A 16,222-nucleotide genomic window follows, 5' to 3' on the forward strand; every position below is an offset into this window, starting at 1 on the left:
GTGAAAAGCTAGGAAACTTAAAAAAGAAAAAAGAAAAGAAAAGAAAAGAAAAGAAAAGAAAAGAAAAGAAAAGAAAAGAAAAGAAAAGAAAAGAAAAGAAAAGAAAAGAAAAGAAAAGAAAAGAAAAGAAAAGAAAAGAAAAGAAAAGAAAAGAAAAGAAAAGAAAAGAAAAGAAAAGAAGAGAAGAAAAGAAAAAAGAAAAGGAGAAGTTTCTATTAACTTTACAGTCTCACAGCTTAGCTTTTTTATCTAGAGGGACTTTGAAGGTCAAAATTTGGACTTAGGTGTTTTGTGATTAAGTGCTGTTCCAGCTGCCGGTTTTCCTTTGCCTTTTTTTTTTTTTTTTTTTTTTTGTGTGTGTGTTAGTGTGTGTGTGTGTATGTGTGACCTTCCATTCTGAATGCTTAGAAGTGAGAGGAAAGGTATCAGAATTGATGTGGAAGTTACATCCAGTTCAATCCTCTCTGGACAACATCTTCAGAATCACAGACCACCCACTGTAACCTTCAAATTACAACTCATAAGAAGTCAGTTAATTAAAAGGCTCAAATGGGTCCTCATCAAAATCAAATTAAATGAAGAACTTTTTGAAATTCATACAGTGGGAGAGTCTGTTGACCACTGATTAGAAAGGATGGAAGATTCTAGATCTAGGCAGTTTCGTCAAAGTCATAATAAGATTTTTAGGAGGCTCATCTGAAGAAATAGAACAGACTGAAAGCAGCCTAACCATCTTTTTGAAACAATGATAACATGTTCCAATGAATTCCATTCATGAACCTGAATTCCTTATTGATAGACTATGATTTCTTTCAATAACAAAGGATCACATTGATCCTTAAGCCTGATATATTCCACATCTGGAAATCCTTCCTTTCAATTCTGTCCAGATTGTTTGCATGTGTCAGCAAAGCACTGGATAAGAAATCTTTAAAATCTTGTGACAAAGTCTGCCATGTGAATTATGTTCCATGACCTGGTCTGGCACAGGCATATCTTGATTCAACAAAAACTTAATCCTCAGTAGCAAATACCTCAATTGCAGGTTTGGACTATCAGTGCTGAGTTCAATTAACAGGTGGTTTTGTAGGAATGAGAAAGTTGGGCTAGCTCCACAGAGATACAAATGCATAATTCAAGCGTCCCACAAATGATCATATAAAACTGCATATCAAGGAAATTGAGCCTGCAAATAAATGTTTTGCAATGTATGTCTAAGGTGGAATCAAAATACACAAATAAAGGCAACTATCAAGGTCTAAACTCAGGCTCTCCATTAAGCTACACCAGACATTCTTCAGAGTAGGGCCCTGTTTTTTAATTTTGTTTACATAAAGTTCTTGGCACGGAGGGATCTCAGTCTCATTGACTGCAGTTCCTGAGTGTTACTGTACCGTAAAAAAGACAAAAGATTACTGATAGGCAGATGAATCTGTTGAAGAGAAGAGCAGAATTTTGTGATGTTTAGGATTATGTCAGCTTTCAGTTGATGAAAAACAGGCAAGAAAGAAATGTAAAGGCAAGAAATGAACTATGTAAACTTTACAAGACACCAGTCCTCTTATCTATTGGGAATTACTCTTTATGGGAGTGAAAATACAGACATTTGTCAAGAAGCTTGGAGAGAAAAGTAAAACCAGGCATGAAAAAAGTTATTACTGTAACACTGTAGAGCACTGAATAGTGCCTTAATTTTAAACAATACTTCCCAAAATACAGTCTATCTGACCTGTGTTGGGTGTGTGATGCATTTTGTGTAGCGGTGAAAACTCTTCTTCATTTCAAAACCTCTAGAAAAGCTTTGTAATTACTTGTCTCGTTTTTAAAAGCGGAAGAGAAATCAAAGATAAAAAGTAAAGGTAGAAGCAGTTCAAGAAAGACTGGGCAAATAGTAAGGAAAAAAATAGGCCGAGAAGCCTAAGCTGAGAAAAACACTTTTGAACATGTAATCAAAGAAAAAAGTCATCCCCTGACTGAGGAAGAAAGGTGAATGCAGCCACTGACTGAGTAACTCCAGAGCTGAACAGCAGAAGACAAACTTCAGTTTCAAATTTTTACTTTTTAAATATTTAAAACAGCGCTCAAATCTTTGGATTTTGTATGCAGTGTTCTAGTATATGCTGCATTTCACAAAACACTGGTTTTACTAATTGCTTAATTAGAATCATGGAATTATACAATAGCTTTTGTTGGAAGAGACCTCAAAGATCATCGGGCTCCTATTTCCTGTTGCAGGCAGGGTTCCCAGATGCTAGATCAAGTACCATCTCAGTCTGCCCAGGGTCCCATCCAAACTGGCCTTAAGCACCTCCAGGGATGAAGCATTCACAATTTGTCTGGGCAACCTGTTCCAATACCTCACCACTCTCTATGTAAGAACTGTCCCATTGACATCTAAACTAAATCTGTCTTCTTTCAGTTTATAACCATTTCCCCTTGTTCTATCACTGTCTACCCATGTAAAAAGTTTATTTCCCTCGTGTTTCTAAAATCTCTGAATTCTGGAAGGCCACAGTGATGTCTCCATGCATCCTTCTCTTTTCCAATCTTATCAAGCCCAGATCCTTCAGCCTATCAGTTCTTACAGCTTCAGACTCCTCATTCCCACTGTAGCCTTTCTGTCCACAATATCCAAGGAGGGGCTGGTGTGCTTGAAGAAGTGCAAAGGCCCAACAAGACTATCAAGTCCAGGCCCCTCTGCAGTGACAAGAGACTGCAGCACAGCCTCTTTGCTTAGCATAGCAGCCAGCACCATGGCACTCCTGCAAAGCCGGAGCAGCAGTAACACAATTACTTTTTCCCTGATATGAGGAACAACTCCAACACCAGCGCAGTTCTGATGTTTGGAGAAAATCAGATGTGTACTGGGAAACCTCTCCTTACAGCCTTAAAATTCTATTAAGATGGAATTTGCAGATTTTTTGCCACTGTTTGCTGATCTTCCATAGCAGGAGTTTCAGCTACATTACTTGATGTCTGGCAGCCTCAGAGAGCCCCTGGGCTGTGTTCTGTGAATGGTGGGCTCAGTATCACATAGGCAAAGACTTCAGCGGTACCCTTGAAATGCCAAGCCTGCCACAATCACTGTGTACATAAGTATCCATCCACTTGTGCACAATAAGCACAGTGCATCCTGACTGAAATAGATTTATTTTACACATGGACAAGCCAGGTAGTCCATTTTTGTTGGTAGAACTGTCCCTTAGCAAAATGTTACAGGCTCCTCTGCCCCAGTCATGACTAGAATATTCAGCTCTTTTAAACAAGTTCTTCCCTGGCTCCCTCCATCCTATCTCTTAGACAACATATAGAGTTATTTGCATCCAGATTAACTTCTTTACCATATCCATCTGCAAGACCTCACTGGAGCACTGCTCTTTAAGCATTCTGCTGTATCAACATCGTTCAGTTAAAAGTACAAGAACATATAACACAGCTCATATACATACTGCTGCAGATAGAAGATCCTCTGTCAGGTCTCTTCCAGTTGAGTGCTGTAGAGAGAAATCAGCTGGTTTATTAAGTATGAAATGGAGAAGTAAGTGCATACTGAAAATAATTCATCCTCCAAGGAAGACAGTTAAAGGAATTTTGAGCTAAGTATACACTCCAATTCCAGATTGCTATAGATGAGGAGGAGTAGCTGATAAGGTTGCTCAAGGGCATGTTTTTGTGATAAATTAAATCAAAGAAGTAGATAACAGAAAATTAACCTCAATTTTAATCCTCAGTGTTTGAGAAGTACAGGTGCACAGAAGCAGTTAAAACTTAAATCAGCTTAAATTGTAGCTCCCCGGCAATTCTGTGTTCATCACAACATTAACCCCCTCAGTTTGATGTAATATATATGTGCCCAGTATTCCCCTGCTACAAGACTTGGAGTAAACAAACTGGAAATGCCTCTTTCAAACCAAGGAGATCTGGGGAATGAAGGCTCATAGAGAACTCTCAAAGCAATACCGCCAAATACAATTTTTTGTGTAGGAGCTTTAAAGAGACTTATAAACTCCAGGATAAAAAAGAGTTGAAAAGAAGACAGTACTGATGACTATACAATCTGAGAAATAGTATTTAGATGCTTCATGGCAGTAACTCAGCTGTAGACCCAAATTAAATTAGCAAACAAAACTAACTACCAAGCTACTAAAGAACAGTTACAATAGAAGTTAATACTTAAGATATAAGTAATAGAAATTTAAAAAGTCACTAACAAGAATATTGCTACAGTATACAAATATGTAATAGTAAGATTAGGTACTTAGCATTCAGGTTTTTCAGAATGGTGACAAAGGGAACAGACCTTCCCACCTACATAGGGAAAATCAGAACGCAAGGAAGGAATAAGTTATGATATACAGAGAGTAGATGGAAGGTTTCATTCAAAATTATGAAACAGAAAGAGATCAAGAGGTTAAGAATGAGTGTGATTTTGTCGGCACCTTAAAGTATTCCTTATCTCTAGAGGGATTATTTACTTGTCTTAAGTAGATACAGTTGATACAGTTGATGTCTTATCTGAAAATGGTTGTTAGAAGAAAAGGTGTCAGAACAGAATGGTAAATTAAGCAAAAACAAATGACCCAAAGAACAGAAGCATTCATCCCAGGGCTCTGTTGGAACATAAGAATGAAATGGTTGTGCAGCTAACAGAAATATACAATGTCCCATTAGTCTGGTAGGAGCCTGATTCTTCCACTGGCTCTAGCCTAATTTCTGTTGTAGAACAAAACGTTTGCTTGCTGATCACAAGGTTTTCTGAAAGATCATGATTAAAAGGGATTATTCTAGTGACCATTCTACTTAGTCTAAGGAACTCATTTCCAGTTATATGGATATTTCCTATTTCCTCCTGGAAAAGATAAAGACTGTAATAATCTTTTGAAGAAAAGGAGCTCATGTAACAGTGACTTGGAATTTATTGGTAAAAAGCAGAATATAGTAACCTCCTCTAGGGAACCCATTTTGCAGGAGGTTGGACTAGGTGACCTGCAGTGATACCTTCCAATCCCTATAGCTCTTTGATCTCATTTGGAGGGCAGGTTTTTCACAGTAATTTATACCATCAGTTTTTCACTTGACACAAATCTGAATGACTTACAATCATTTAAAAAGGCAACATGCTAGATCGTGTACAAAAATATACAGAACACAGATGTTTAAAGAATATAAACTCCAAGAAACTGTGTGGCTTTATTTCCTGTGTGTTTCTGATGTAAGACAGAGAAGGGAAGCTTTTAGGGATTAATTATAAAATTGAAAAATACATCTTCAGCAGAACTGCTGCTATTATTCACTTAGAAACATCTTGCCATTTCTTGGCAGCTTCCTTACTTTTTTAAAGTTATCAATTACGTGAAGTAGAGAAAAAAAGCTCATTCTTCTCTATTAAATTTTTATATGCAATTAATTGAGGTAGGCCGAAAAAGAGTATTAATTTCCCTGAAGCTCTTGAGTAAACCCTTAGATCTGCAAAAAGACCAGTTTATCATCCTCTAAGAGTTATGGGGTTGTTTTTTTTTTGTTTGTTTGTTTGTTTCACTGATGTGGTATTTTAATTGCATGTAGATGTGCAACCTTTCTTTTTTCTATGTAATATAAAGTATCATATGAAACAGTTTTCTACCAATGTGAGACCAAAGTGTTATGTAAGACAGTTAAGAACATCTTCATTTTCTCCACGGAATAATGTCAAAGTAGTAAATTTTGTAATGACAGCAAACAAAAAAAACAAAACAAAACAAAACTCAGTAACCAAACAGTTCTTAAAAACTGAGTATAAAAATATTATTTTTTAATTGCTGCTTCAGACTCAGATTTCAATACTTACCACACCCTGATGTTAGTCCATTTAAGAAATTTCAAATAAAAGGGTATTTGTCTGCAACAGTGAAAACTTTTGTTTCCTTTCTTTTACCGCAGCCATTTGAAAAAGCCTGGACCAATTCATCAATATTTTCCTGCTTTAGGAACAAGCAGTCCCAAATCTGCCATTTCTGCCATTTCAGTTCCATTATCATTACTAACAACATTATTTTCCCCTCTGTTCCTTTCAAGTTTTAAATCCTCTCTTGACTGAATTCATGTAAGTTAAATTCTAATTTGAACTACACTGGAATAGAAATGCTATAGAATAATTTAGTTTAAAGTTTATTCTGATTGTCATCAGATTTATCTGCAAAAAGATTTTCTATAAATTTGAGAGTATCGCTGAGAAGTACACCTCAAAAGCCACATTTTTATAACTGTAACCTGATTTGCTTTGTTATGCATAAATTGTTCTTTTGTACTACTTTACAGACGTATGGAATACGGATCTTCATTTTAAACAAACACTGTTGATTTTTGTCCAGAAAAACAAAACTGATTCTGTTGAGAAATCTACTCTTTCTGGCAGTGTAGAAATGGTGCGCCATTTACTGTTTAAGAGGTTAGGCTCTGATATTGTAGATTAGTTGTTCTTTTCTGTTACAAAGGGTAGACAGAAACCTGCCCTACAGGTTGTGGCAGCATGTTTCACACGAGGCTTTGTTTCATTACAATTTTCAGAATTAATCAGAAACTTGAAACTTTTCTGAGAAAAGCCTGCTCCATTATTTACCTTTCTCAGTCTTGATTGTGGAGGGTGCTAATCCATACCACGCTTACCAGACACTGATGTGGATGGCTGTTGAAATAATGCACATTTTCCAAAGGCTTAATGGCTCATACTGAATTAATTTTAGTACCTTGTTGTTGTGCCTGACTTTAAATTGTGATTTTATGGTGTTATCTGATTATTTAAAACCTGTAAGTGTTGGCTCTGAAAATTGAATTAAAACAAGTCAAAGCTATCTTAATTATTTTCATTTTCATGTTTGTTTTCATGACCATTATTTTTGTTAATAAAATCTTAACAGACAGGAAGAAATATCCAGTATCTTAAATATTGAACCCAGAACATAAAAGGAAATTTCATCTTCATTTATTCTAAAATCAAGAGAGGCTAATAAAGTCATGCTGTTCTGCTTTAATTTTCAGACTACAATGAGAAAATCATTTGGTTAAATTCCTTCTTCTGCTGCTAAGATGGCTATGTTAACACAATATTCAGAGAGATCTGTAAAGCAATTACTACTCTATTTTATCAGTAGGGAAACTGAGTTAGAGAAAGGTTTTTATGGCCTAGGCATGACTTCACATAAATCAGCAGTAGTGCTAAGATTAAGGCTGAAGAATTAGTAAATATCAGATGTCAGCCCAGGTCACCAGGGCACATATTTTCCATGTTGCAGAATTATTTTCTTGTAAATTATGGTGTTGGGCAATACTGTAATTATGCACAATGCACATTAGGACAAGGAAAAAAAAAAAAAAAAAAAAAAAAAAAGGAATACCACCAATAATATTCATTGAATCAGCATCCACTTGGGTCCTGATTCTCTCTTAGCCAACATTGTACTGCTTGGACAGTAGTGGATGAGATAATCAAGCCCCTCGAGTATAGCATAAGTACTAGTTCTTATAGCAGCCTCAGGAACCCTCACTATCTTCTGTAAGGCTTTGTATTAGTGCAGAGATTAATCCATGTAGAACTAATTGCAGGACTGGAGCCTAAGTAAGAGACTGGTCTAGCTCTATTTGCTTGTTATCCAGTTGTCAAAATGTAGCGCTCATTAAGTGAAGAAACAAAGGGTCCAGATGGATTCTTTATGTCTGAGAAATGTGTTTCCCATATAAAAAGAAAATAATTAGTAACACTGCAGTGGAATTTCAAATATTAAGAGGAGGAAATTTTAACGCAGGTCTTCTGGGGCCCTTCTGCACTTCACTCTCATTTATAAAATCATTTGTAGAAAATGCACTTTGACTTCCATAGTCCACAAAATATGAATGAGGCTAAAATAAATGTTCTCCAGTCCTATCACTCTATTCCACAGCGTGATCTCCATGCTTTTTTTCCCTTGAATTCTTAATGCTTTTCACTCACTGTTTCACAGTGGGATTTTCTGTCCTACACGTTTCTGGACACTTGTAACTTACCCAGTCTTAAAGGTTTCCCAGCAGGATGGTCAGACAATACAGGCTACTAACATGGGAGTTATAGTTGTTTCCTTATGCCAATAGCTGGCAATAAGCTAGTGTAGGAGGCATAGCAACATATTCTAGCTGATAAAATTTTGGAATGAAGATACCTGCTGCATGGATTTACAAATCTAAAATCTTGTAGTCAAGTGATCAAGAACTGGAACTAGGTGCTATGCGCTGGCATCTTCAATACCTACCCAAGTTCTAGAAAGTTTTATAAGGGAGCTAGAATCCTCTGCTGCCCATTGTATCACTAAGTTCCATGAAAATTATCAGGACATCTGAGTATGCCTGTCTGCCAAAAAACATCAATCCCACTCTTCTTCAAGGCACATTCCTATCTGTTTCCTTGTGGAACTACCAACATTTGTACAGCTATGCAAAAATATCACCTCAGTGAATAGATCTGGAAGCCAGTAAAATAAATTATTTCTGCAGTTGAATTAACTATCTGATTCAGCTCTCTATACAGCAACGATTAGCCAAAATGCCAGTAATGGACAGTGGACAAGAACAAGTTACACAGATGTATGGTTGATGCTTTGTCTTTGAAACATCCGTGGTCAGGCTGTATTGAGCTTTGAGCAGTCTCATCTGGTTGTAGATGACCCTGTTCACTGCAAGGATTTGAATAGGTGACTTTTAAGGGTCTCTTCCGATTGCAAGTACAAACATGGAGTCAGGAGTGGGAAAGGAGAGCTGACTTTCATCATCTGTATGAGCAAGGAGTGTTCCAGGTACAGAAGTGTGCTGCCTGACAGGATATAGAAAGCCTACATCAGATAGGTGCCAATGTGTTTAATGGTCAGTAAACTGTAATGAGTAATGTCAACTAACCAAAAAAATAACCAGATAAGTAAGTAAGGCCATTGGTGCCAGGTGGAGGATGAAATATTAGAAGTTCCAGCTGTGAACATGGGACTACCCATGGCTTCCACTTGTAAATATATCTCCAACATCACTTATCTATTCCCAGCAAGATGAATGGATTCAGACACTCCCTCACCCTACTGCCTCAGGTATCAAAACCTGCCACTTAGTCATCCAGAAAGGCCCTCCCACTCAATTAGCTGCTGCTTTGCAAGTGCCTATGTGTCTGAAGGCAGGCCTGTATAAAGCTACTCACATCCTAGTGCTGCTTTGCTGTGTGAAGGCCTAACCACAAGGGGATTCTCAGCTCATCAGGTTATCTCACCCCATCTGAAGCATGGCTGCAGGATTAGGTCCTGCAGAGAAGACAGGCATGGGCAAGGAGTCTGAAGGCTGGTGGCTAGCATGCACATGCACTGCATATGTGATTACATTCAGAATCCCAGAAGTCAAAGAAATCAGCCAAAGTAGTAAGGACAGTTTCCTTTTACATAAACCTAGATAACGTAAACAGTAATGAAAATAACATTCTGAATCTGTAAAAAGTAATTCAGTGCCTTCAGTAGAACTACTCTTACAGGTATTTCCAATCTTTGAGGTTGGGTGTAGTGCATAGCAAAAGCTGAATGTCTTATAGTCAGCTTTTTCAATTACTATACAACTACTCATATTCAAGTGTTACTACTGCTTCAAAAGAGTAAATCATTACATCTTTTCCCTCTCTACAGGTGTAATCCTTGGATTTTCTCTCCGATCATATAAGATGAGCTATCGGGAAGTCAAATACTTTTCATTTCCAGGAGAGCTACTTATGAGAATGCTGCAAATGCTGGTCCTGCCACTAATTGTATCCAGTTTAGTTACAGGTAAAAATATTTGTTTTCATTAATTTTATAAAGATGCACCACACACCAAATAACAACAACAAAAACAAAGAGTCTAATCTAGAGTCCATGTAGCAAAAGTTTTGAATACAAAGAAACTAAAGATGTTTTTCCCAGTTCCAAGACATTATAACTGTACATTACTACATGTAGCTGCTGTGAAGTTGATTCTTTTTGTCCTACTTTCTGAAGAAATGTTTTCCTCCACAATGTCCTACTGTTATCAAAGAGATAACAGTAAATCTCAGAAAAATGTTTCCAAGACCTGAGAAAGCTCCAGCTATTGACTGAAATCAATAACGCATGGGACTGATCTGTAAAAAAATTATGTCCTGTTTCTTTCTTCTGAAAGCTTAATGCATGCTGAGACTAGTGATAAATTTATGAATTTTGTATTGGAAACTATGACAGTTTTTATTCCCAGCCCGTGTATATTCTATTGCTCGTATCTTACTGTCTTGTCCCTTTCACCACAAAACTCTTCAGGTTAACTCTTCAGGTTGCACAAACATTTGCAGAAGAATCTTTAAAAGTGAAAAGGAAGAGAGATTTACCCTTCCTCAGTATCAGCTGAGACTCATGCTGGTGCTTTTGTTGATCCAGTAAGACAAGAAATTTGATAGAATTCACTTATATGCAAAATTGTGTAGAAGCACTTTGTTCAGGTATAGATCTTCAGATGCAGAGTCACAGATTTCAGAAGGAGTTGACCTCGCATTTAAAAAAGTTCATTTTGAATATCTCCAAGTCTCCATAGGAATTTGTTAATGTTTCCAGATAATTCTAGTCTGGAAAGAATCTTCCATTCCTGTCTTCAAACAATACTTTGGGGTTTTTGTAGTAGAAGTTGTTTGTTTGTTTGTTTTTGTTTCATTGTTGTTGATCTTGGGTTTTTTTAAATCGTTTACATTTTTATATTGATATTTTTTATTAAGACAGTTGTTATCTACCTAAGAGATTAATCTAATTATCATACAAATGCCTTGCAGTGTTGAGTGAAATGCTCTTAGATTTTCCCTTAAAAGCAGGAACATTTATTATTAAGGTGAACAACTATACTCAAATTTCTTTAGTCTGGAAGGGAATAATCATAAATTCAATGCAATTTTCAAAGGGTAGATCTCACTCTGCTAAAAGAATTCTGAAATACCACATTATTGCATCCTTTTTTTGTTGAACTACAAGAAATTTCTCAACGTGTTGCTAAAAACTCGAGAAAATCTGTTTTCTACAATGAACAGTACCTCATTTAGTACAAAAATAGTTTTTTAAACATGAATATGTTTGTATACATTTGATGCAGAACTCTCACACTCATGTAAATACAAAGTTATTATTGAGTAACTACATAACAAACTATAGCTTTTATAGTAATACTACCATACAATTATGTAAACACTGTTGGGTTGTTTGATACATTATAATCTAATTCATTGGAGAAAAGTCTTATTCTTCCCAAATCACTTTTATGTCTACTCTCTGAATCATCCATGAGCCAAATTTCTTATTTCCTGTATTTTATTTGGCAAAAGTGTAAGCATTAGTTTCCTCCAGAGTCCTGCATGCTGACAGCATGATATTACATAGAATTATAATAATATTTCTTCCCACTTCAAATTATCTGAATAAATATTTTTGCTGTTTGCACGCATGACAGTGTCTCCTAGAGATGATGTTCTTGGTTTCCATTCATATTTATGTGAGTGCAGTATAACTGCTTTTGAGGATGGCATCAGAACATGAGATGTTAGAAGTGTTAGAAATAGGTTCAGCATAACTACCTTCCTTTGTTATTTTTTTTAAAGGTAAAGAAATTAGGATAAAGGGGAAGAAATAACTATAGAAAGTGTGGGCTGTTGCAGAAATGACAGGTACATGTTGAAAGTGAAGAGTACTATGGTCCAAATTAACAGTTCAGTCATCCACAAACCCTCATAGTGAATACAGGACTATAAATAGTGAAGTCAACTCAGTCGTGTTGCTAAACACTCTGATTCCACATTTTCACAGAAGTAACAATACAGAATCCCATTCAGAGAACATGGAATCATAGAATGGCCTGGGTTGAAAGGGACCACAATGATCATGTAGTTTCAACCCCCCTGCTATGTGCAGGGTCACCAGCCACCAGACCAGGCTGCCCAGAATGGACATCCAGCCTGGCCTTGAATGCCTCCAGGAATGGGGCATCCACAACCTCCTTGGACAACCTGTTCCAGGGCGTCACCACCCTCTGTGTGAAAAACATCCTCCTAATATCTAACCAAAACCTCCCCTGTCTCATTTTAAACCCATCCCCCCTTGTCTTGTCACTGTCCACCCTCATAAACACCCATTTTCCCTTCTGTTTATTGGCTGATAGGGGAGGTGCTCAAACCCTCTGATCATCTTAGTGGGCCTCCTCTGGACCCGCTCTAAGAATTCCGCATCCTTCCTGTACTGGGGGCCCCAGGCTTGGATGCAGTACTGCAGATGAGGCCTCACAAGAGCTGAGTAGAGGGGGAGACAATCACCTCCCTCTCCCTGCTGGCCACCCCTTTTTTAATGCAGCCCATTACACAGTTGCCCTTCTGGGCTGCAAGCACACACTGCTGATTATGTCCAGCTTCATGTTCACTAGGATCCACAAGTCCTTCTCTGCAGGGCTGCTCTCAAGGGATTTTCAAGGAGTCTGCATAAACACCTGGGATTGCCCCTGCCCAAGTGCAACAGCTTGCACTTGGCGTTGTTGAACCTCATTAGGTTTTCATGGGCCCACTTCTCTGGCCTGTCCAGGTCCCTCTAGATGGCTTCCCTTCCTTCCAGTGTATTAACTGCACCGCTCAGCTTGGTGTCATCACAAACTTGCTGAGGGTGCACTCAATGCCATCATCTGTGTCATCGATGGAGATATTGAAGAGCAGCGGTCCCAAGACTGACCCCTGAGGGGCAGCACTTGTGACTGGCAGCCACCCTGACACAGAACCATTGATCACAACCCTTTGACTGCATCCAGCCAGGCAATTCCTAATCCAAATAGTCCAACTTTCAAGTCCACACCTCTCCAATTTAGACAGAAGGGTGTGGTGAGGGACCATATCAAAGGTTTTGCAAAAGTCTGTGTAGATGACATCCATTGCCCTTCCTGTGTCCACTGAAGCCATCACTCTATCATAGAATACCACCAGATTGGTCAGGCAAGATCTGCCCTTGGTGAAGCCATGCTGGCGGTCTTGAATCACCTCTTTGTATCGTATGCGCCTTAAAATAGCTCCTAAGAGGATCTGCTCCCTGATCTCCCCAGGCACAAAGGTGAGGCTCACTGGCGTGTAGTTCCACAGGTCATCATTTCTTCCTTTCTTAAAAATAGGAGTGATGTTTCCCTTTTTCCAGTTACTGGAGACTTCACAAGAAAGCCAAAATTTTTCAAGTATGATGGAGACCATTTTGGCAAATCGATGTTTACTCACAGTTGATTTCTGACTTACCATTACTGTATGTGGCTCAAGCAGCTTTCTGCATGAGATTCTACCTTCTGGTCTGTATGTTATTAGGCATGTACGACCATTTGCTTGGGAGAAAATTGAGGATTTTTCCATACCTTTAACCATTTTCTTATTGTTTGAAGGAAAACAGGATTATATGAATATTTATATTCTTCATCTTTTAAGGTTTAGGCACAAATCCTATGCATACTCTATGCCAGTCTTTATTTTCTACAGTCTTACAAATGTCAGAATACTGACCTACGTCAGCATTCTCAATCAGTATTTCTTACAAAGCCAAACTAAGGCATAACATGTGAGTGATAGCATAAATAAAGTAATAGAGAAAATTTTTATTATTTTATGACCAAATTTGGCCTGACTTCTTATACAAATACAAGGCTAACAGTTTTGTCCCATTTCTGTTTTGAATTTGCATTAGTTAAAGGAGTTCCAAATATTTTATGCTTTCTATTTTGTTGTAACCTGAAGCATTTTACATAAACAATTTGCTTGACATAATTACTTTAAAATATACAGTGTCTGTAAAAATTATCTAAAATAAATATATACTCATGTGCTAGCAATTCCACTCATTATGAAAAGCCAAATACTACTAAATATGCACCAGCATTAAAAACACTATACATTAACATTTTTGAGCAGTTACAGCAAGAATATCATGCAGTTAAAATTACAGCTCTTAAACAATCCCACAAGTTCTGTCTCCATATTTTATTTAGTAAGGCAGTTTACAGAAATGTGTAATGATAGGTCTCCATGAAAATTGTAGCTAGAGCATAACATTTGTAAAAAATATTGAAACAAAAGAAATTTTCTAATGCCTATTTGTGAATATTTTGAACAGTTCTGGTCACAACTCTGTCCCTGAAGTTTTGGAAGCTTGGACCACTACTTTTAAATGCAAATAACCAAATTAAATCAAGTGCATTTCTATCAGATATATTTGTCTGGTGAAATATAGAAGAGCATGAAAAGCCCAGTCAAGCTGCATATTGCACAAATGAAATAAGAAAACATCCTGCCCTGAAAAATACACTAACTTAAGTCAAGCTGGGCAAAGAGGAAGGGAATGTGAAAAGAGCAATAGTATAAGCAAGCACTAACGTTGTTAGCATTTACCACTACACGCTATGGAAAGAGCTGACGAAGTGCAGAGACCTGGAATTTCCAAATGTGGATGCTTGGTAACTTACCTCAGACGTACATGTGATGCTCTGAATTTCAGTTCTCAGTGGAGTGCAACAAATGATGATAATGTTAAGAACAAGTTGTAAGGAATATCATAAACATAAAAATAAAAAAATACATAGGCACATAAAGTGACTCAAATAATTAATCAACGTAATTAAAGACCATTAACAGTCAAGATGCTTTAAATTGCCTATAAAGGAGCAAAGATAATATTCAGTGAAACAAATGAACACATATTCAATTGTTGCACAGCCAGCTTTTTCACAAAGAAATTTATGGATGTAAATTGTGGAAAATTAATGCTGTGAAACATTGTGCAGCCTTAGGCAAACCATGTTACCTTTTTTGTACCTCTGTTTCCTTTATCCTTCCAGATGTAGTGTTGGCAAGGATTTTTTTAATAGTGCTGCTAAGTAGAAAACTACATATGCTGGAAATTTTAATGAAGACATGTATTTGTCCTGGCTCAGCAGGCACAAAGGGTATAGCAATTCTATCACTGTGGAGATGGAAATAAACTTGAGCGAATAAGTACAGCAAGAATGGTATGGGGCCAACCATGAGATGGTTGCTATGGAAATACAATACCCAAAGTTACCTGGTGATGGTTTTCAGCCAGCTATGATGATATTACCAAAAATCAGACATGCATAAATGGACCATGGAACATAATTATTTTCACTTGATCCAACAAGAATGTATTACTCATGAAAAAAAAAAAAAATAATTTCTCCTGATGTGGTCTGATGGACCTACAGTAGGTTGCATGACATGGAGCTGCAGTACATTAGCATAACCTTCCACTGAGAGCAGCTGTACTTATTCCCTGAAAAGTACATAATTCGACGAAGTACTACAGTCCTGAGTTATTAAATTTAAGAAGTTATAGTTTTCCAGAGTTTGGCAAGAGGTAGTAAATCAAGTGGATGCAAGTGTAAGTGGATGCAAGTTCTGTTAAATTTCACCAATATTCCCATTTGCTGGAAAAACATTAGCACTTTCTCGTTTTGATATTCACAGCGTTCTTTATGAACATATTGAATTAATAGCAGTGAACATAAAGGACCAGGCTGGAAATCCACTCTTGTCTAGTTTTGTGGAAGAAGAAAATACATTGCACGAAATCTTCAGTTAGTTCTAGTGATCTCCTATCTACTCAGTGACAAGTCTACCATGGAATAAGCACTGTCATTTACTGTGAGGTTCCAGGTGCTGTCTGTTATCAACAACAAATCATAGAATCATAGAATTATCCAGGTTGGAAAAGACCTTGAAGATCATCAAGTCCAACCGCAGCCTAACCAGTACCCCATCTCTAAAAAAAACTCTGCTAAATCATATCCCTGAGTACTACATCCAAACAGCTCTTAAACACATCCAGAGATGGTGATTCAACCACCTCCCTGGGGAGCCCATTCCAGTACCTAACCACCCTTTCTGTAAAGAAGTTCTTCCTAATATCCAACCTGAACTTGCCCTGGCGCAACTTGAGGCCATTTCCCCTCGTCCTGTCACATGTCACTAGTGAGAAGTGACCTGCCCCACTCTCTCTGTAAGAACCTTTCAGGTACTGGAAGACAGCGATAAGGTCTCCCCTCAGCCTCCTCTTCCTCAGACTAAACAGCCCCAGCTTCCTTAGACTCTCCTTGTAGGGCTGATTCTCCAAGCCCTTCACGAGCCTCGTTGCCCTTCTCTGGACCTGCTCCAGTACTTCCATATCTTTCT

The 16,222-nt window shown here is 37.6% G+C and overlaps 1 protein-coding gene across 1 annotated transcript in view; it reads left to right on the forward strand.

Annotated features, from left to right (window-relative positions):
* Window positions 1-16,222, forward strand: part of SLC1A3 (solute carrier family 1 member 3) — a 60,702-nt gene that overhangs the window by 9,467 nt on the left and 35,013 nt on the right. The window contains exon 3 of the mRNA XM_072358878.1: window positions 9,663-9,800. Coding sequence (XP_072214979.1) covers window positions 9,663-9,800 — 138 coding nt within the window. The remainder of the gene's footprint in view (window positions 1-9,662; window positions 9,801-16,222) is intronic.

This window comes from Excalfactoria chinensis, chromosome Z (assembly GCF_039878825.1).
Source record: "Excalfactoria chinensis isolate bCotChi1 chromosome Z, bCotChi1.hap2, whole genome shotgun sequence".
Lineage (NCBI taxonomy): Eukaryota > Metazoa > Chordata > Aves > Galliformes > Phasianidae > Excalfactoria > Excalfactoria chinensis.